This window comes from Podarcis liolepis, assembly GCF_965112155.1.
Source record: "Podarcis liolepis genome assembly, chromosome: 7".
Classification (NCBI taxonomy): Eukaryota; Metazoa; Chordata; class Lepidosauria; order Squamata; family Lacertidae; genus Podarcis; species Podarcis liolepis.
The window spans coordinates 91450044-91470169 of NC_139561.1; the positions used below are offsets into that span (position 1 = coordinate 91450044).

Consider the following 20126-nt stretch of genomic DNA (forward strand, 5'->3'; position numbering starts at 1 on the left):
AGTTTCTCGTGGGTTTTAATTTCTTTTGAAAAGGTCTAGTTACTAGTTGTTTTAAACTGTTTTTATTGACAATTTTATCGTTTAATTCTCTCTATATAAAACAAATAAAATGCTCACAAACTGGAACCAGGGACCAACATTAATATAGCCTTTCAGAGAACACGTGACTCTTAGCAGAGGTCCCTGCCCCAAAGAGCTTAAATAATAATTAAAAACCCCCACGACGGGAGAGATAACAAGGAGAAACCAGGAAGGCATTCTGTGATGATCTGACTTACAGGAAATGGGTCACCTGGTCTCCTCCCAGTCATTATCTGGCTGGTAAACATTTTCTAGGTGCCGCATTCAATTTAATGGCACCCTCAGCCTAGATTGGCTTTTCCCAATGGTTGGACTTCCCCCTGATTTAAATTTGGACTCTCCCTTAATAACCGAAAACCCCGCCCTGTGCTATCTTTATGAGTCAGTGTTTCGGTGTGCACTGACCAATCGTCTTGGATCCCTGATACATACAGAGACATAATGGGCACCCTCCTCTCAAGCTGGGCATTTCGGTTGCGTTCCTGCCTCAGGAGCAGCGGTTCACATTATACCTGTTGCTGAGATGCCACGGGAGAATTAATTCCACGGCAGAGAGCCTTCAAATGGTTTTCTGTTTGGGTTGGGCAGGCAGATTTCATAGAATCTTAGAGTTGGAAGGGACCCCCAAGGGTCATCCAGTCCAACCCCTGCAGTGCAGGGATCCTGCCCACAGCTGTCCCTGGGTGAGTTCAAACCAGCAGCCTTCTGGTGAACAGCCAGCGCACTGACTCGTTGCGCCATGAGATTCCACAGACAGTAAAGGTAAAGGGACCCCTGACCATTAGGTCCAGTCGTGGCCGACTCTGGGGTTGCGATACTCATCTCGCTTTATTGGCCGAGGGAGCCGGCAAACAGCTTCCGGGTCATGTGGCCAGCATGACTAAGCCGCTTCTGGAGAACCAGAGCAGCGCACGGAAACGCCGTTTACCTTCCCGCCGGAGCGGTACCTATTTATCTACTTGCACTTTGACGTGCTTTCGAACTGCTAGGTTGGCAGGAGCAGGGACCGGGCAACGGGAGCTCACCCCGTCGCGGGGATTCGAACCGCCGACCTCCTGATCAGCAAGTCCTAGGCTCTGTGGTTTAATCCACAGCGCCACCCGTGTCCCTTCCACAGCCAGTAGGGCTACCATAAAGTGTCCCTTTCTTCTAAGGATCAGCACCCACTCCTGGGCACTTGCGTTTTGTCTTTGCGGCTCATCTGACTCTTGTTGTTCATTGGCCTCGGTTGCCCTGCAATAACCCTGGAATCTCTCTGAACTTCTTGCTTCCGCAGCCTCGGGTTCCTGAGTGCAAAGCCGCATCAGCAGTTTGCAACGGAGGACATTATAATAGCCCTGTGACTTAGCAGACCGGCTTGCAGCGACCCTGCCAGGGTTTGCAGCTGGTCTGAGTTCACTTCTGAAGGATTTCAGCGGAGAGGAGATCTTGGTGGGGGGGTGCGGCATGAGTCGACTGGGGAGGCTGTTTGGCTTCCTGTGCCTGTGGCTCCCTCACCTGCAGTGCGAAGGGTTCAGCTACACCCAGCCTGAGCAGGTGCACCTGTCCTATCCAGGTGAGTTTTACGGCTAAGGGGGCTTTGCACGTCTTTAGTCTCTACCTGTTTGATGATGAGGAGGATTAATATATTTATTACCCAACGTCCCAGGACAGGTCACAGCATTGAAAAGAATATTATAAACAATTTAAAAGAACTTGCAAACATAAAATAAGCTAAAACAAACAAACAAACAAACAAAATCTTTCCAGTAGCACTTTAGAGACCAGCTAAGTTTGTTATTGTTATGAGCTTTCATGTGCATGCACACTTATTGGTATGAGTTTTCATGTGCATGTACACTTCTTCAGATACACTGAAACAGACGATTATATATAGTGAGAGGGTGGGGTTTTAATTTCTTTTGAAGAGGTCTAGTTACTAGTTGTTTTAAACTGTTTTTATTGGTAATTTTATCATTTAATTCTCTCTATATAAAACAAATAAATGTTCACAAACTAGAACCAGGGACCAAGCAACGGGAGCTCACCCCGTTACAGGGATTCGAACCGCCAACCTTCTGATCAGCAAGTCCTGGGCTCTGTGGTTTAATCCACAGCGCCACCCGTGTCCCTAGTAGCACCTTGGAGACCAGCTAAGTTTGTTATTGGTATGAGCTTTCGTGTGCATGCACACTTCATCAGATAATAACAATAGCAACTTGTGATTTATTAATCACTTTCTCAACCACCATCTCAAGGATATTTACACATAAGGTAATTCAGGGCTGGAGTGGCTGGGGTCTGCGTCAGGTGCCTTTGTAACTTCCTGTGCTGTAGCTTATCATGGAGAAGATGGTTTTTGATGGCTGTTGGTCATGATAGCTAAGCTGTGCCTTCACTGGCAGTGGTGATCCTGTTGCTGGAAGCACCGGGAGTGGGAGCGGGTTCTTGTGTTCAGATCCTGTTTCCTTCTTTGGAAAAGGCATCTAGTTCTGATCTTCTTAACACAGCTGCCCTGTCTCTTCCACGCAGGAGACCCCACCACCATGATGGTCACCTGGACCACCTTTGGCCCGGCAGAATCCATCGTGGAGTTTGGCCCCGATCCGGGAGAGGCCTTCACTCGCTCGGCCAGAGGAGACGCCGCGCGGTTCGTGGATGGCGGGAAGCTGAAGCACACCATGTTCATCCACAGGGTCACCCTCCAGGGTCTCGTGCCAGGACAACGCTATGGTAAGGCATGCCAGCGTTCTGGAGTTGTTTGGCGAGTGCTGCCAGAGAGAGAGAGAGAGAGAGACCTGCCAAGCCTTGACCCTAGCCACCTCTCAGACAAGTCTGATCCCAGAAAGAGCCACGGCGGAGGCAGGGATTAGGCCTCGGTGGTGTCCTCCACTGTCTTCCAAGACAGACAAATGCCACTATTATGTGGCACCAGTAATGGTGTCAATTCCACCGATCAAAGCGACCTCACAGGTAAAATGGTGCCAAGTTGTTCAGGGCTTTATGTGAGGCGTTCCCAAAGTAAAGGAAGGATTGAACTCTGATTAATAAGAATACACACAGAGGCTTGAACCCGCAAGACTCTGGGAAGGGTGCGTATAATAATCTCTTCATCTCTCCACCCCTCGGCCCAGGTCGTTTTATTCACAAAAGAGCTTTTACAGAGTGTTCGTAAGAACCAATCGGATTCTTCTGAGCATTTCAACAAACCCCATGTGGGGACAAAGTTAGATCAAAAGAAATTATTTTAACTACAAAGGCTACTCTGAGCATGCATACATAATCTGAGAGTAAATAAATTAGGCTCTCGGTGTTATTGCGAGAGATGGTCAGTGCAGTGGAGCAGTAGGAAAGGGAGATCCGAGTTCAAATCTCTGCTTTTGTGACAAAGCTCCAGGGCCGACTTTATGCCTCACCTGCCTCACAGGGTGGTTGTGAATAAGGCAAAAGTGGACATGGACCTTCTCCAGCTTAGGGGGGGGGCCGTGTGACTTACTTTGGAAAGGGCAGTCCTCTATTTAAAGGCTAGGAGAAGGACCCCAAGTCTCTGCTGCTTTGCGGAACATCTTCGGGAGAAGAAAAGGCTAAAGAGCAGTGCTGTTTTTCAAGAAAAAAACAGTCCTGGAACTCACCACAAATGCCTCCCCTGTTCTCTTAGAACAGCAATGGCATCCACCTGAAATGTGCCGGAACTGAGTTCTAGTGAGTTCTGGCTGGAAAAAAGCCCTGCTAAGGAGCAAACCAGGTAGCGCTGTGGGTTAAACCACAGAGCCTAGGACTTGCCGATCAGAAGGTCGGCGGTTCGAATCCCCGCAATGACGGGGTGAGCTCCCGTTGCTCAGTCCCGGCTCCTGCCAACCTAGAGTTCAAAAGCACATCAAAGTGCAAGTAGATAAATAGGTACCGCTCCGGCAGGTAGGTAAACGGCGTTTCTGTGCGCTGCTCTGGTTCGCCAGAAGCGGCTTAGTCCTGCTGGCCACATGAACCGGAAGCTGTACGCCGGCTCCCTCGGCCATTAAAGCGAGATGAGCGCCGCAACCCCAGAGTCGGCCACGACTGGACCTAATGGTCAGGGGTCCCTTTACCTTTACCTTAAGGAGCAAACCTTACATGAATCTGGACTGGAGTCCCTAAGACGGTTGGATGGTGCCTTGTACGCCTCCTTCCAGCAATTCATGCAGTCACGTTATTGCCGGATCTCTTGTTCTGCTTTCCTTTGGACCACATCAGTTAGGCTGAGAGCGGGGTCTTGTTTTCTGGGCAGCCCAGGGCCTCCAGACACACTGTCCAGGCTTGCGTCACTTCGGTGCTGGTAGTGCAGCAGTTTGACTTTACCCCAAGAAGTGCACTCTATTGTCTCTCCAGACAGATGAATGCCAACAACAACAGGGTAGGGGCTGCCGGGGGTGAGTTTGTGGAACTGAGGGGGCAGAGGCCTGAAAAGTACAGTGGTGCCTCGCAAGACGAAAAGAATCTGTTCTGTGATTCTCTTCGTCTAGCGTTTTTTTCGTCTTGTGAAGCAAGCCCATTGACGGATTAGCGGATTAGCGCTATTAGCGGCTTTTAGCGTCTTATCTGCTGATCGGATCAGCTGATAAGCGGCTTAGCGGCTTAGAAAAAGGGGGGGGGAGGAAAAAAACCAGCAGGAACTCGCAAGACATTGGCGTCTTGCGAAGCAAGCCCATAGGAAATTCGTTTTGCGAAGCACCTCCAATATGGAAAACTCTTTCGTCTAGCGAGTTTTCCGTCTTGCGAGGCATTCGTCTTGTGCGGGGTCTTCGCTGCGGGATCACATTCATCCGGTGCTATACCAGCTGCACTGGCTCCCGGTGGAGTACAGGATCAGGTTTAAGGTGCTGGTTTTAACCTTCAAAGCCCTACACGGCCTAGGACCCTCGTATCTACGGGACCGCCTCTCCTGGTATGCCCCACAGAGGAACTTACGGTCCTCAAATAAAAACATCTTGAAGGTCCCAGGCCACAGAGAGGTTAGGCTGGCCTCAACTAGAGCCAGGGCTTTTTCGGCTGCGGCTCCAACCTGGTGGAACGCTCTGTCACAAGAGACAAGGGCCCTGCAGGACTTGACATCTTTCCGCAGGGCCTGGAAGACAGAGCTGTTCCACCAGGCCTTTGGTTAGGGCACAGCCTGACTCCCTCCTTTGGCAATCTTTACAATACTTTAGTTTATGGTTGCCATCAATTTTGATTTTAATTAATTCTTATGATGTTTTATAATGTTGCACTATTTTAGTGTTGTTAGCCGCCCTGAGCCCGGCTTCGGCTGGGGAGGGCGGGATATAAATAAAATTTATTATTATTATTATTATTATTATTATTTGGAAACTGCTTAGAAGGTGAGAGCCATCTGTGTACGGAGATATCCTGGGCCAGCCTTTGTTGTTTTCCCCCCAATTTTTTTTATTGATTTTCCAAAATTATAACAAACATAACAACAAACAAGAAAAACATTACGATATCAAAAAACAAGCAGACAAACAAACATTTATCCTGTTACAATCCCACTTTTGTTATCATTGTTGGGTGACTTCCTCAAATCCCCCTAGCTGAGTTTCCATATAGCTCATTGTAGCAGTTTTCCAACACTATTTTCATATAAGATTTACTTGTTCAATTAACATCTTTCTTTCTTTTCATTTTGACTTCTGTCCATAATATTATGCATTTGACATACAGTGGTACCTCACAAGACGAATGCCTCGCAAGACGAAAAATGCGCAAGACGAAAGAGTTTTCCGTTTTTTGAGTCGTTCCGCAAGACGAATTTCCCTATGGGCTTGCTTCGCAAGACGAAACGTCTTGCGAGTTATTGCGAGTTTGTTTCCTTTTTCTTAAAGCCGCTAAGCCGTTAATAGCCGTTAAGCCGCTAAGCCGTTAATAGCCGCTAAGCTGCTAAACCGCTAATAGCCGCTAAGCCTCTAATAGCCGTGCTTCGCAAGACGAAAAAACCGCAAGACGAAGAGACTCGCGGAACGGATTCATTTCGTCTTGCGAGGCACCACTGTAATTAAATCCTAGGCCAATCTGTTACAAATACTTCTATTTAAGTTATCTTAACGTATTTAGCTAAATAGTCTTTTAATTTCTTCCGTTCCTCCTGGTGCTCCTCCTCCTCCTGGTCACGGTCTCTTCCGGTCAGGTCAGCTAGCTCCCAAAAGTCCATCATTGGGCCAGCCTTTGTCAACCCGGTGCAGATGTTCTGAAGTACGACTTCCATCAACCCAGGGCACCAGGTTGGCAAAGGTGTCCAAGGTCAACTCGGGTTGCTTGCAGGCGGGATGGGAAGGGAGTGCTGCTGTCTCCCACATCACCAATGGGCACATTTGGTTTGGGGGCAGGAAATGAACGAGATTTCAAGCGCAGCCTGTATATCCCACCTGGGAAATTATCCTGGGAGCTGATCTCTCCTGTTCTCCTTTGCAGCCTACCGCTGTGGAAGTGAGCAGGGCTGGAGCAGGTCCTATGGTTTCTGGGCCTTGCTGAACGGCACCGACTGGAGCCCCCGCTTCGCCGTCTTTGGGGACATGGGCCTGGAGAACCCCCAGTCCTTGCCTCGGCTGCAGCAGGAGGCCGAGATGGGCTTGTTTGATGTGGTGCTGCACGTAGGTACGATCGGAGAATGCAATGTCCCTAGTCCCGTCTGAGGATTTATCTTGGGGGGGGGGCGGATGTGAAGCCAGCTCTCCCTATGACCCCCTTCCTGATTTGGAGGAGAGGACCAGCATTCGTACTTCTTAAAAATAAAGAAGTCCCCTTTTGTCCCCTGCAAATAGCCCTTACCCTGTTTGACTCCGATCTGGTTTCCTTCCACAGGGGATTTCGCCTACGACTTGGACACGGTAAGAACTACTTAACTGTAGAATTGGGAGGGATCCAAAGGGCCATCTAGTTCACACCCCCTCCCTTGCAATGCAGGAATCACAGCTGTAATGGCTATGAGTTACTCGTGCGTAAACTGGTGCCTTTCTGGGCTAATTTGCCTTGCTAAACCTTTCTGACTGCACAGCCCTTTCTCATCGCGGCTGCCTCAGTCACTGGCAGAATCCGTCAGTGGGCGTTTCTTGAACCTCTTCTAACATAAAAGTTGTTTGACACCCAGTCTCCTCCTCTTCTCACTGCGCGGGAGTCTTCTGCGCAGAGAAGGCGTGGGTAGCGGAGGACCTGGGCTCTCCTCACTGATCTCCAGTGAAGAGTCCTGGAGCCCTCTCTTCGATTCCCCCGTCTGCCCCCCTTTATCCCTGGTGTTGTGCTGATTGGCTTCCCCCTCTACTGAGCTGTTTCTCCCCCTGCTGCTGGGTCCTTCGCCAGCATCATCTGGGAGCCTCCCCTTCGCCTCTCGCTCCGATGTCAGTTCCCTGACAACAGCTAAAGAGGACTTGCTGCCTTTGGGATTGGAAATGGGTGGTTTAAAAAATGTTATTTGTGTTGTTTACTTAGAGCAGTTGAATCCTGGTCAAAAAGGCTCCCAGCGTGGCTCACATAGCACCAAAGCAAGACAGTCCCTACCCACAGGCTTACAATAATAAAGAAAGTAGTAATAATAATATGACATGCTGTGGGAAAATGATTGCTTGTACATAAGAGCATGAGCAGAGTTCTTATTATTGCAGAGTGATTTTACAGCACGAGATATTGCTAAGAGCATGATGAGCAAGTGAACACCTCATGCTAGACTAATGATTGGCTCACGTAGCATAACACTCTCTTTGTCTGTGGGCAAAAGCAAGGTTACATTCCTTTGATTTGTTACTTTTGAGTACCAGGCAGAGCAAGCGTTGTGCTGGAGGAGGGAGGATGATCTATTTTTTACTGCACACAATAAACATGGCACGGCTGAAGCCAAAGCTTTTTCTTCAAGTCATCTTGGTGTGAGACTGATTTCTTACTGATGTCGAGCTGGATTCTCGACAATTGGTGCCCCGTGTGACTACCTTCGGACTCCACGTTGTTTCTCATCGTTCAGCGCTCACCACGCGTCTTTCATCCGCTATGGATCCCGGTGAGTGCTCCCTTGGTGTCCTCGTGTGATTTATTTCGGACTTCATGCTGTTTTACAACGTTCAGCCTCACCTCGCCTGGCAAAGGTTGCAGACGCGTCGTTCATCCACCTAGTGGATCCCTGGTGAGTGCTCCCAACCCCCCCCCTTTCTTTTGCCATTATGGGGCAGTGTCTCTCTCCACCACAGAAAAAGTTTTTTGAAGACCTTAAATTTCTCTTGGCCAGCAACAGCCTCATTGTCTCAGATGCTGATATCGTGTCTCTTATAGAAGCATTGGATATTCACTGTCCCTGGTTTCCTCAGCATGGGAATTATAGTTTAAAAGACTGGGAAAAAATAGGACAATTTTTCCAAAACCATCCTCAGATTGATGTCAAAGTTTTGCATGCCTGCTGTAAGGTTTATAAGGCTATCTCAAGCCTAACTCCTACAAATCTCCTCCTGGCCGCTGCTTCAGCTCCTTTGCCCCCCCTCCCAGTCCTCATGCTGCCTTCAGAAGCACCATCTTATCAGCCTCCCAAACAGGCAGACATTTTTCCTCCTTCGGCTCCTGTCGTCCCTCCTCTGCATTCTTCGCATTCCACACCCCCCATTTCCACTGCCCTCCAAGAGACTCCTCCTGCTGCTCCTCCGTTGCTTGCCTTTGATTCAGACAGTCCAACTCTCTCAGCCCCCGTCATGCTGACCCAAACTGATGTTCTCGATGGGCTGACGGGAGGAGGCAATTTTCTTCCTATTGCCCAACAGTTGGCCCTTGATCCTATGTATTGGGCAGCCACCATAGCCTCAGCCCAAGAGGCTCTGGCCTCTGTCCCTGATGACAAGAATGAGCGCAATGGCCGATGGGGAAGCATCAGACAGGGCCCTGCAAAGCCCTATGGACAATTTGTTGATCGCTTGTACAATACCTTCAAGCGGCAAGTTCAGGACCTGGCAGCACAAGAAGCGATTGTTTGCCAGCTTGCGTTTTATCATGCACATGAGGACTGTAAGCAAGTGCTGCCCCCTTTGATGACAACATCAAATATAGCCATTGCTGATATGCTTAAAGCCTGCCAGTCAGTGGGCACTGCTAGCCACGGCCTGCTAGCCATGGCCTTGTCCTCCGCCGTGTCCCAAAATCCTGCAAAGGATAAAACCTGTTGGCTTGACAGTGGCTAAGGAAAAAATCCAGCGGACCTTACCTATTACGTGCCTGGGACACAAGCTGCCAGCATCTGCAGCCATTCCAGTCACGCCTCAACTACAGTTCCCTGATCATCTTAAACTGGTGGAATTACAACAAATTCTTGGACAGCTGAATTGGATAAAGAGTTATTTGGACTTGCCCACCTCCACTTTGTCTCCACTATTTTCTGCCCTTAAAGGACATAAGGATCCAGCAGACAAGATCACAATCACCTCTGCAATGGAAGAGGCTCTTCCACCGCTGTTCCAGTGTTTCCTGGCACGCTGAAAGGCCATCTTCATCCCTACTGCATTGGCCCCCCTTTTCCCTGGGAAGCCACTTCAACCACCAAACATCATTACAGTTTTGCTGCCTCCTAATAGCAACCATCCCATCTGTGTCATCACGCTTCATTGGGCTTGGACTTTTGACTCAGCAGTACAAGGAGCAATACATCAGACTTATTTACAGCAAATGGGCTCCTGTATCTGCAGAAATGGTTGTGTGACTTCTTCTGGATTGTGGTTTTTACATGCCAATAATCGAGCCATGAAATATCACACAGGTTGCTCGGAAGTGGCCATTGGACTAATTTACCATTCTCATCCTTATTGACATCACTTGGATTTTACCCCCCAGTTCTCTTCTTTTTTTTCTCCTCCCTCAGGAGTCCTGCCCTATGATATGTTCCCCTGAGCATGTACAGAGGGCTGTCTTGGAACTATTGTGGACTCTTGGCAAGGGAGGGGGTGAGGGGATTTTAGTGTGTTCCAGTTGTTTCATTTTTTGTGCTTTGGCATGGTTCCCGGACAGAAAGAAAGTTGCAATGTGGTTCTTTAGCAAGGCCCGCGAAGACAATGGGCTCTGTTCTCGACCTTGTTGCAAACTTTTTAGTTACAGCAAGCGGAATATGCTTGGCTAGTGCCCTTTTAGCTGCTGAGAAAAATGATTTTAAAAAAAAGCTTCTCAAAGCTTTGAACCTTTTTGGGTGGTGGTATTCTAGCTTTCCAGTAAATGCTTCATTTAAGATTAGCAATAATATGAAGGACAATCGTATAAGTTTATTCTCTGTGTTTTGTTGCTTGCAGAAATAGTGCCTTATTGTTTTCATTTTAATCATAATAGCAAAAAAATTTTTAGGTCATTATCCATATTGTAATTGGACCTATGCGTATGTTAATGGATCTTCTTGTTTTTTTTAATATTACCACTATGAGTGATAGACCGAAAGTTTCAGTTAATAATGTCACAACCTACGTGACTTATGAACAACAGGCTGCGTGTAGAGATTTTTATGTTTGGTTGGACTGGATGAGAAGTAAATCTACATGTTTGCTTCAATCTGATTTATGGTTATTTTGTGGCAAATTGGACCGAAGCTTTGTTTTTAATTCTATCATCTTTGTTTTAAAAATAATCAACAAAAAACAAACAAAAAAAGTCAGAAATGAGAGAAGTTGCTTTATAAATTTTGTATGCTTTAAATGCAATCCTTGCCTCTAAAGGTGGAATTTGTGCCTTAATTCATTCTCATTATTGTATGTATATAACTGATCAATTGACCAATATCTCCGCTATTATTGATTATATGGAACAAATGATAACCCATAATCCTTTGAATCCACCTGAAGGTTTTGGTCCATGGGATTGGTTATTTTTTTGGTTACCTAATGGATTATGATTAAGAAATTTATTATTGATTGTAATTGCATGTATTGTTGGTTTTATTATGATGTGCTGTTGTATTCAATGCTTGCCTTTTTTGATTTCCCAAAGCATTGCATGGTGGTTTCGACCACGGCCCACCACAGGGGTTACAAGGGGAATTTATGTTGCAAAATATAAATGCTTAGGTAATGGGATTGCGATTCTGACTAATGGTCCCTCTTATAATATAAACAAGAAAAGAGGGCATGTGGGAAAATGATTGCTTGTACATAAGAGCATGAGCAGAGTTCTTATTATTGCAGAGTGATTTTACAGCACGAGATATTGCTAAGAGCATGATGAGCAAGTGAACACCTCATGCTAGACTAATGATTGGCTCACGTAGCATAACACTCTCTTTGTCTGTGGGCAAAAGCAAGGTTACATTCCTTTGATTTGTTACTTTTGAGTACCAGGCAGAGCAAGCGTTGTGCTGGAGGAGGGAGGATGATCTATTTTTTACTGCACACAATAAACATGGCACGGCTGAAGCCAAAGCTTTTTCTTCAAGTCATCTTGGTGTGAGACTGATTTCTTACTGATGTCGAGCTGGATTCTCGACAACATGCGAGGGGAAAGGGATGGGGAGGGAGGAGGAAAAAACAAAACCCAGCCATCGATTCTTAAGCACTTGTTGTCTAATGGCAGAGCTGGCCTGCCCCCACAGAGCTGATAGAGCGAGTTCTGCTTCTCACTGCTGGAATGGCTGCCCTCAGCTGCCCTCATGCCGGCGCCTGTGGAGTAACCACACCAGCCTGGCTGATGCCAAAGTCTGTGTGCTCCTCTGAGCTTATGAGAAGTCAAAATCCTCTGCCAAGGCAACTCCACGTGAAGCAGATTTGCACAAGTTCTTTCAGCTTGTGTTTGGCTTCCCTGTTTTGCATGACGAGGCTTACGTTGGCGTGTCAACATCAGACCTCAATTCTGTCTAGACTGGACTGTTGTGACACGCTGGAAACTTTGTGGGAAAATACAGGGGTGTGGAGCATTGGTGTAGAATCCTTGCGGGTAGCTCTGTCTGGGCTTTGGGGAGCCAGACCCTTCCCCTCACCCGAAGCTTGCTTTTCCCTGTCTTGCAGAACAATGCCTACGTTGGAGATGCCTTCATGAGGAAGATTGAGCCTGTGGCTGCCTTGGTACCGTACATGACTTGCCCTGGGAATCACGAAGAAAAATAGTGAGTAGCAACTGGCTGAGAATAAACTGGTTTTAGCAGGCGCTTAAAAGAGTACAGTGGTACCTCGAGTTAAGTACTTAATTCGTTCTGGAGGTCCGTTCTTAACCTAAAACTGTTCTTAACCACTTTAGCTAATGGGGCCTCCCGCTGCCACCACATGATCTCTGTTCTCATCCTGAAGCAAAGTTCTTAACCTGAAGCACTATTTCTGGGTTAGCGGAGTCTGTAACCTGAAGCGTATGTAACCTGATGTGTGTCTAACCCAAGGTACCACTGTACATTGAAGGCCCATCGTGGATGTCAGTAGGCAGGGCGCTTCAAAGATTGAGTTCTTACAGGTGTGGAACAGGTGCATCAGGAAGATTTTGGGCATCACATGGCAGGACAGAGTCTCAAACAAAGATGTGCTCCTCCAAGTCCACATTCCCACCAAGCATGTCTGCACTCCTGCCTCAGTGACGTCTGCGCTGGCTTGGCCATGTCCACAGAATCGAAGACGGCAGGAGCCCCAAGGAGGGGCTCTTTTGGGAGTTGGCTTCCGGCATCAGACCAATTTTGAGCTACAAAGATAATAATAATAATAATTATTATTATTTATACCCCGCCCTCCCCAGCCAAGACCGGGCTCAGGGCGGCTAACACCAGGTATAAAAACAATTGATTAAAATACAGCTTAAAAACTAGATTAAAGTACGACATTAAAATGCAGCCTCATTTCAGTAGAAACTTTTTGGGGATGAAAACGTCAAGTCTTCACCAAGGCCAACTATCCAGACTGGTCCTACATGGGCCAGAAAAAAAGCCAGGGAAGTCCCCAAATAGGAGTTCCATCACAGAAGGAGAAAGGAAAGAGGGGGAGGGGATCAAGTTGATTCCAAGCCAAAGGCCAGGCGGAACAACTCTGTCTTACAGGCCCTGTGGAAAGAAATCAGATACTGCAGGGCCCTGGTCTCATGAGACACAGCGTTCCACCAGGCTGGAGCCATCACTGAAAAGGCCCTGGCTCTGGTTGAGGCTAATCTGACTTCCTTAGGGCCCGGGACCACTAGAGTGTTGCTATTTATGGACCTTAAGGTCCTCCGTGGGGCATACAAGGAGAGGCGGTCCCGCAGGTATGAGCGTGTCTGCCAACATGACACAAAGGCTGGCAGCGTCAATCCCGCCGTGTGGGAATCCCTTGTAGGCGACCACTGTGCCTGGAGACAGACGGTCAGGTTGTGCATCCAACAGCAGTGACCAGAAGAGGAATGACCGCTGGGAGGAAGGCAGAGAGAAGAAACGCCCTGCAGACGCCTTCATCTGCCCCAGCTGCAGCAAAACATGTCTCTTCCATATTGGTCTCAGATGCAACTGTCCCAACAGCTTGACCTCGCCCCCAAAGATGCACTCCTCCACTGTCTTCCAAGACAAACAAATGCCACTATTATGTGGCACCAGTAATGGTGCCAATTCCACCGATCAAAGCGACCTCACAGGTAAAATGGTGCCAAGTTGTCCAGGGTTTTATGTGAGGCATTCCCAAAGTAAAGGAAGGATTGAACTCTTATTAATAAGAATACACACAGAGGTTGGACCAGCAAGACTCTGGGAAGGGTGCGTATAATAATCTCTGCGTCTCTCCACCCCTCGGCCCAGGTCGTTTTATTCACAAAAGAACTTTTACAGAGTGTTTGTAAGAACCAATCAGATTCTTCTGATAAATAAATTCTTTTAACTACAAAGACTACTCTGAGCATGCATACATAATCTGAGAGTAAATAAAAGATCACTAGAGAAACTCAGGAGTAAACAGGAGAGGATGGAAGGATGGCAAGGAGATAGGCATCTTTATCACCTTCCTGTGAAACTATTTCCAGGCCCTAAGATCTACATCCTGAGATTAACATATCAGAAAAGCTACATCAAAGAAGCTTGCCCACTCTCTTTATGGCCCAGGTTGCATGCCTGGCAAAGCAACTGGGCTGTGTACGCGACTTGTCAAGCAAGAGAAATGGGTAGTAGAGGAAACGGCCGGAGATGCAGAGGGTTGTGGGATTTGGTCAGAAATTATTGTCAATGAATCAAACCCAGTCAACACACTGCATTCATCGTGGACACAATGGCTTGATGCATATTTTATAATTCCTCATAGTAATCCCACCTGACCCCACACTCTGGATATTTGCACTCCTACATTTATGTTCAAATAGCAACATCCTGAACTTGGCCCGGTATCAAATCGGCAACCGGCACAGATAATAATAATAATAATAATAATAATAATAATAATAATAATAATAATAATATCTTTATTGTCATTGCCCCCTTCGGGGACAACGAAATTACTTGACTGCTCCATAAAAACACTAATTAAACAATACAGTATAATACAGCAAGGGAGATTCGATGACTTTCAAAGTCCGGGCTTCCCATTCAGGGCCGAGATCGCTCTGGAGAAGAAGCTGTTCTTAAGACGGCTCGTTCTTGTCTTCATCATCCTGTATCTCCGTCCCGACGGCAAGAGCTCGAAGAGACAGTGACCAGGATGCGATGGATCTTTTACTATGTCCAGTGCCTTCCTATGGCACCTTGTGGCATAAATCTGCTCTAAGGTGGAGAGTGGGCAGCCAACAATGCTCTCTGCTGCCTTAACAACCCTGCACAACCCCATCCTGTCCTGGGTAGTACAGCTCCCTGAGCACAGGAGTTACATGCTGACAGATGGGCGGGATATAAATAAATTTATTACTGTTACATATAAACTTCATTATGAAGGGCAGGGGCTGCGACGTCCCTCTCCCCCCCGTGACTTTCTCCCTCGCTTCCTCTTTCAGCAACTTCTCCAACTACCGCTTCCGCTTCAACATGCCCGGTGACACGGAGAGCCTCTGGTACAGGTGGGTGTTGTCTAGCCCAGGCCAAGCGGCCGGATTTCCTGCTCGTTGGTGGCCGTCTTGCAAAATGCTGAAGAGGTGGCGTGTCACTAGAGCCATCTGGATAATGTGTGCCTTGATGCTGATTTGCGTAAAATGCAAGCTTCCTGGAAAAAAGGGCCTATTGCAGAAGCCACCACCGTTACCTTGAGGGCATCACTGGCTATGCCCAGGAGAGCTCAGGGGTTCACAAAGTGAGTGGCAGCGCCCTCTGCAGAAGAGGTGGTATTCCCCGGGGGTCCCTAAGGGGGGGTGTTTGCTGAAGGTGTAAACGACTCTCAGACTCTGAAAAGCTGGTATCACGGGACCAAGTTCACCCGTTGGGTGAATTAATTAAACTAAATAGTTTTAATTGGATTTTGAACAAACGGGCAATTAATTGTTCCTGGCTTGAATTTTATTCTGTCACTATCTTCCTTAGTGGGTCTTGCAAAGTGCTATTCTGAACAGTGCTTTTCATAGAGTAGAGGGCACTGGGAATGAGTTTATGGAACTGCAGAGGCAGGGACCCAAAAAAGTTTGAGAACTTCACAGCTTCTCAATCCTAGAATTGTAGGAAGGGACCCCTGGGGTTCATCCAGTCCAGCCCCCTGCAATGCAGGAATCTCAACTCAAGCATCAATGACAGAGGGTCATCCAACCTCTGCTTTAAAACCTCCATGGAAGGAGAGTATAGCAGCTTCCAAGGGAGTCCGTTCCCCTCTCAAACTGCTCTTACTCACAGAAAGTTCTTCCTGATGTTCAGATGGAATCTCCCTTCTTGTAACTTGGATCCGTTGCTTCGGGTCAATGACTCGATGCTGGGTAAATCAGCTGGAATAATTTGGAGCATCTCCCCAGAGCAATTGGCTGGTTTTAACACAAGCCAAGCTGGGTGAACAGGAGCGTAGAGGAGAGGGAGCTATGAGCAGCCCAGCCTGGTGCATTCTAGGCATAGCTGTCATGCGTCCCTTATTTGGCGGGACAGTCCCTTATCCCAGCGCCATGTCCCGCTGCTGTCCCTTATTGATGATGTCCCTTAAATAAACTACTGAAGGTAATGGGGCCCTTTCTATGTCCAGCTGTCCTTTGTCAACAACAAAGGTTGTGTTGAATATATGCTATATGGTAATTTATGGACCTAATAGGTATCTAAAGCCATTTGCACGCGACAAAATATGTATTTTATCAAAGTAATTGTTGATCCCTTATTTTGGTTGCTGATTCCTTATTTTCGAGGCTGCTGGTCCCTTATTTTCAAATCTGTAAGTTGACAGCTATGATTCTAGGGCTGGGCCTTGTCATCTTGAAGTGTGACACTCATAATAATAATAATAATAATAATAATAATAATAATAATAATAGTTTATTATTTATACCCCGCCCATCTGGCTGGGTTTCCCCAGCCACTCTGGGCAGCTCCCAACAGAATATTAAAAACGCAATAAAACACCAAACATTAAAAACTTCCCTAAGCAGGGCTGCCTTCAGATGTCTTCCGAACGTCTGGTACAGTGGTACCTCGGGTTACAGACGCTTCGGGTTACGTGTTTTCAGGTTGCGGACCGCGGGAAACCCAGAAGTACCGGAAAGGGTTACTTCTGGGTTTCACTGTTTGCGCAGAAGACGCGCCAAATCATGTCACGTGTGTGCGCAGACGCAGCGCTGCAGGTTACAAACACTGCGGGTTGCGGACGTGCCTCTGTCACGGATTACGTCTGCAACGCAAGGTTCCACTGTAGTTGTTTCTTTCCTTGACATCTGAGGAGAGGGCATTCCACAGGGCGGGCGCCACCACTGAGAAGGCCCTGTGCCTGGTTCCCTGTAACTTGGCTTCTTTCAATGAGGGAACCGCCAGAAGGCCCTCAGTGCTGGACCTCAGTGTCCGGGCAGAACGATGGAGGTGGAGACGCTCCTTCAGGTCTACTGGGCCTTTGAGGTCGTTTAGGGCTTTAAAGGTCAGCACCAACACTTTCAATTGTGCTCGGAAACGTCCTGGGAGCCAATGTAGGTCTTTCAGGACCGGTGTTGTGGGGTCTCGGCGGCTGCTCCCAGTCATTCCTTACGGAGTGAGGCTTGTTGGTGTTCTCCTGGGGTCCCCTGACTGCTCATCTTTCCCCGCAGCTGGGATGTTGGACCTGCCCACATCATTTCCTTCTCCACCGAGGTCTACTTCTTCTTGAAATATGGACAGCAGCTCGTGGCAGAGCAATTTCAGTGGCTGGAGAAGGACCTGCAGGTGAGGAGCAGACCTCGGTTTTTTTGGAGGGGTGAGGTGGGAAGGGGGAAAGTGGCAGCTTGCCTCTGGGGGGTTGGCGTCCCCCACTCACTGCTGACGGCTGCCTTTACCTCTCCGGCAGGAGGCGAACCAGCCTGAACGGCGCAAGGAACGTCCCTGGATCATTACCATGGGGCACAGGCCCATGTACTGCTCCAACAACGACCAGGATGACTGTACGCTGTACGAGAGCATTGTAAGTGAGAGGAAGGAACCATAGATGTAGAATGGACACCAGGGGTCATCTAGTCCAATGCAGGGATCCCTGGCAGATGGCTACGCAACTTCTGCTAACACTCTCCAACCAAGGAGAGTCCTTTCCACCTTCTGAGGGACTCCTTTCCACTGTCAAACAGCTCTTCCCGCCAGGAACGTCTTCCTAAAGTTTAATGCGAATCTTCTTGCTTGTCATTTGAATCCGTTGGTTCGAGTCCTACCCTCTGGAGCAGCAGAATACAAGCTGACTCCCTCTTCCTTGTGACAGCCCTTCAGATCTTCTTCTTTGGTGATCCCTCGTTGCCGAGTAAGATTGTCTTCCATAAACACGGCCTTAACAATGAGTCCATAAGTGGCTGTGGAGGCCAATTCTGGATCCACACGTCCTTCCACAGTGGGGACATTGGTTTCCGGGCGGGAGTTGATCACGGTGTGGATTTGCCAAGCGTGCCTTCCTCTTAGCACGTTTCTCCCTTGCGTCCTGAGTTCAAGTGTCTTCAAAGCCCATGACACCTTTGGTAAAGGTGGTGTAGTGGTTAAGAGTGGTGGACTCATAATCTGGTGAACCACATGCAGCTGCTGGGTGACCTTGGGCCAGTCACACTTCTCTGAAGTCTTCTCAGCCTCACTCACCTCACAGAGTGTTTGTTGTGGGGAAGAAGGGAAAGGAGAATGTTAGCCGCTTTGAGACTCCTTAGGGTAGGGATAAAGCGGGATATCAAATCCAAACTCTTCTAAAGTCTGTTCTCCAACTGGAGCGCTCACAGGCCAGTGTTTCCCAGTTGTTGGTGTTTATGCTACATTTTTTTAGATTTGCCTTGAGACAGTCTTCAAACCTCTTTTGTTGACCACCAACATTACGCTTCCCGTTTTTAAGTCCGGAATAGAGTAGTTGCTTTGGAAGACGATCATCAGGCATCCGCAAAACATGACCAGTCCAACCAAGTTGATGTTGAAGAATCATTGCTTCAACACTGGTGATCTTTGCTTCTTCCAGTACACTGGCATTAGTTCACCTGTCTTCCCAACTGATGTGTAAAATTTTTCGGAGACACTGTTGATGGAATCTTTCAAGGAGTTGGCCTCCTCTTCTCCAGGCTAAACATACCCAGCTCCTTCAACCGTTCCTGGTTTGGTTTCCAGACCCTTGATCATCTTGGTCGCCCTCCTCTGCAAACCTTCCAGCTTGTCAATATCCTCCTTAAACAGGGGGGGTTTATGCCATGTCCCATAGGCTGTACCGATTCACAGAGCATACAGTGTAGAAAAAGGGCTTTTCATGCTTGGCACAACTAATTCCATTTGACCCAGATACTAGGAAAAGGCAGGAGGCTGTGGAAGGAAGGAAGCCCCTTCCCCTCCGAAGATTTTACTAGGCATTAGTTCCCACACTGCTAAGCATATCTTTGCCACCGTGAGGGCTAGAAATTTGTTTTTTGGCTTATTAAAATGAGAGCTCAGATTTTTTGGAAGATGGGTTCTCCGCTCAGTACCACATCCTGTCTTCTGCAGAACTGAGGTGGGGATGTATTCTACTACTACTACTACTACTAGTAGTAGTAGTAATAATAATAATAATAATAATAATAATAATAATAATAATAATAATTTTTATTTATACCCCGCCCTCCCCAGCCAGAGCTGGGCTCAGGGCAGCTAACACCAATAAAATCCCAGTAAAAACATAATAGCGGGAAAGAAAAAGAAAAAAACCCAATTTAAAATACAGGTTAAAATGCAATTTAAAATGCAGCCTCATTTTAAAAGTAGCTGATAAATCAAGACCATAAGGGGAGGTAAACATAAGGGTCAGACTGAGTCCAAACCAAAGGCCAGGCGGAACAACTCTGTCTTACAGGCCCTGCGGAAAGATGTCAAGTCCCGCAGGGCCCTGGTCTCTTGGGACAGAGCGTTCCACCAAGTCGGGGCCAGTACTGAAAAGGCCCTGGCCATAGTTGAGACCAACCTAACCACCTTGCGATCTGGGACCTCCAAAATGTTATTTGTGGACCTTAAGGTCCTCTGCGGGGCATACCAGGAGAGGCGGTCCTGTAGGTACGAGAGTCCTAGGCTGCATAGAGCTTTAAAGGTCAAAACTAGCACCTTAAACCTGACCCTGTACTCCACCGGGAGCCAGTGCAGCTGGTAAAGCAGTGGATGAATGTGATTCCGCAGCCAGGACCCCATAAGGAGCCTCACCGCGACATTCTGCACCTGCTGGAGTTTTTGGGCCACCTTCAAGGGCAGCCCCGTGTAGAGCAAATTACAGTAGTCAAGCAATTATTATACAATAATCCCTAAGAACCTGGGAAGAGCCTACAGGATCAGGCCAGTAGCCCATCTAGTTCCCATAGGGGAATGCCTGTGGGAAACCAGCGAGTAGAACGTGAACACAAGAGAGACTCTCCCCTCCTGGGGTTTCCAGAAACAGGCGTTCAGATGCGTTGCTGCCTCAGATAGTGGAGGACGGACCATAGCCATTGTGGTAGGAGCCACTGAAAGCGTTCTCCTCCATGAATTTGTCTTATCCCTCTTTTAAAGCTGTCGAGGTTGGTGGCCGTTGCTCCCTCCTGTGGCAGGGAGTTCCACAGTGTTATAGGGAAAAAACTGC

The 20126-nt window shown here is 47.8% G+C and overlaps 1 protein-coding gene and 1 long non-coding RNA gene across 2 annotated transcripts in view; both read left to right on the forward strand.

The window, feature by feature from the left end:
• LOC310712949 overlaps positions 1–20126 on the forward strand; it is a 2318697-nt gene that overhangs the window by 319694 nt on the left and 1978877 nt on the right. The window lies entirely within an intron of this gene.
• ACP7 (acid phosphatase 7, tartrate resistant (putative)) overlaps positions 1–20126 on the forward strand; it is a 35257-nt gene that overhangs the window by 1960 nt on the left and 13171 nt on the right. Inside the window, exons 2-9 of the mRNA XM_083516284.1 lie at positions 1358–1636; positions 2593–2793; positions 6502–6684; positions 6892–6917; positions 12033–12130; positions 14944–15006; positions 17146–17260; positions 17382–17495. Coding sequence (XP_083372410.1) covers positions 1528–1636; positions 2593–2793; positions 6502–6684; positions 6892–6917; positions 12033–12130; positions 14944–15006; positions 17146–17260; positions 17382–17495 — 909 coding nt within the window. The 5' untranslated portion in view covers positions 1358–1527. The remainder of the gene's footprint in view (positions 1–1357; positions 1637–2592; positions 2794–6501; positions 6685–6891; positions 6918–12032; positions 12131–14943; positions 15007–17145; positions 17261–17381; positions 17496–20126) is intronic.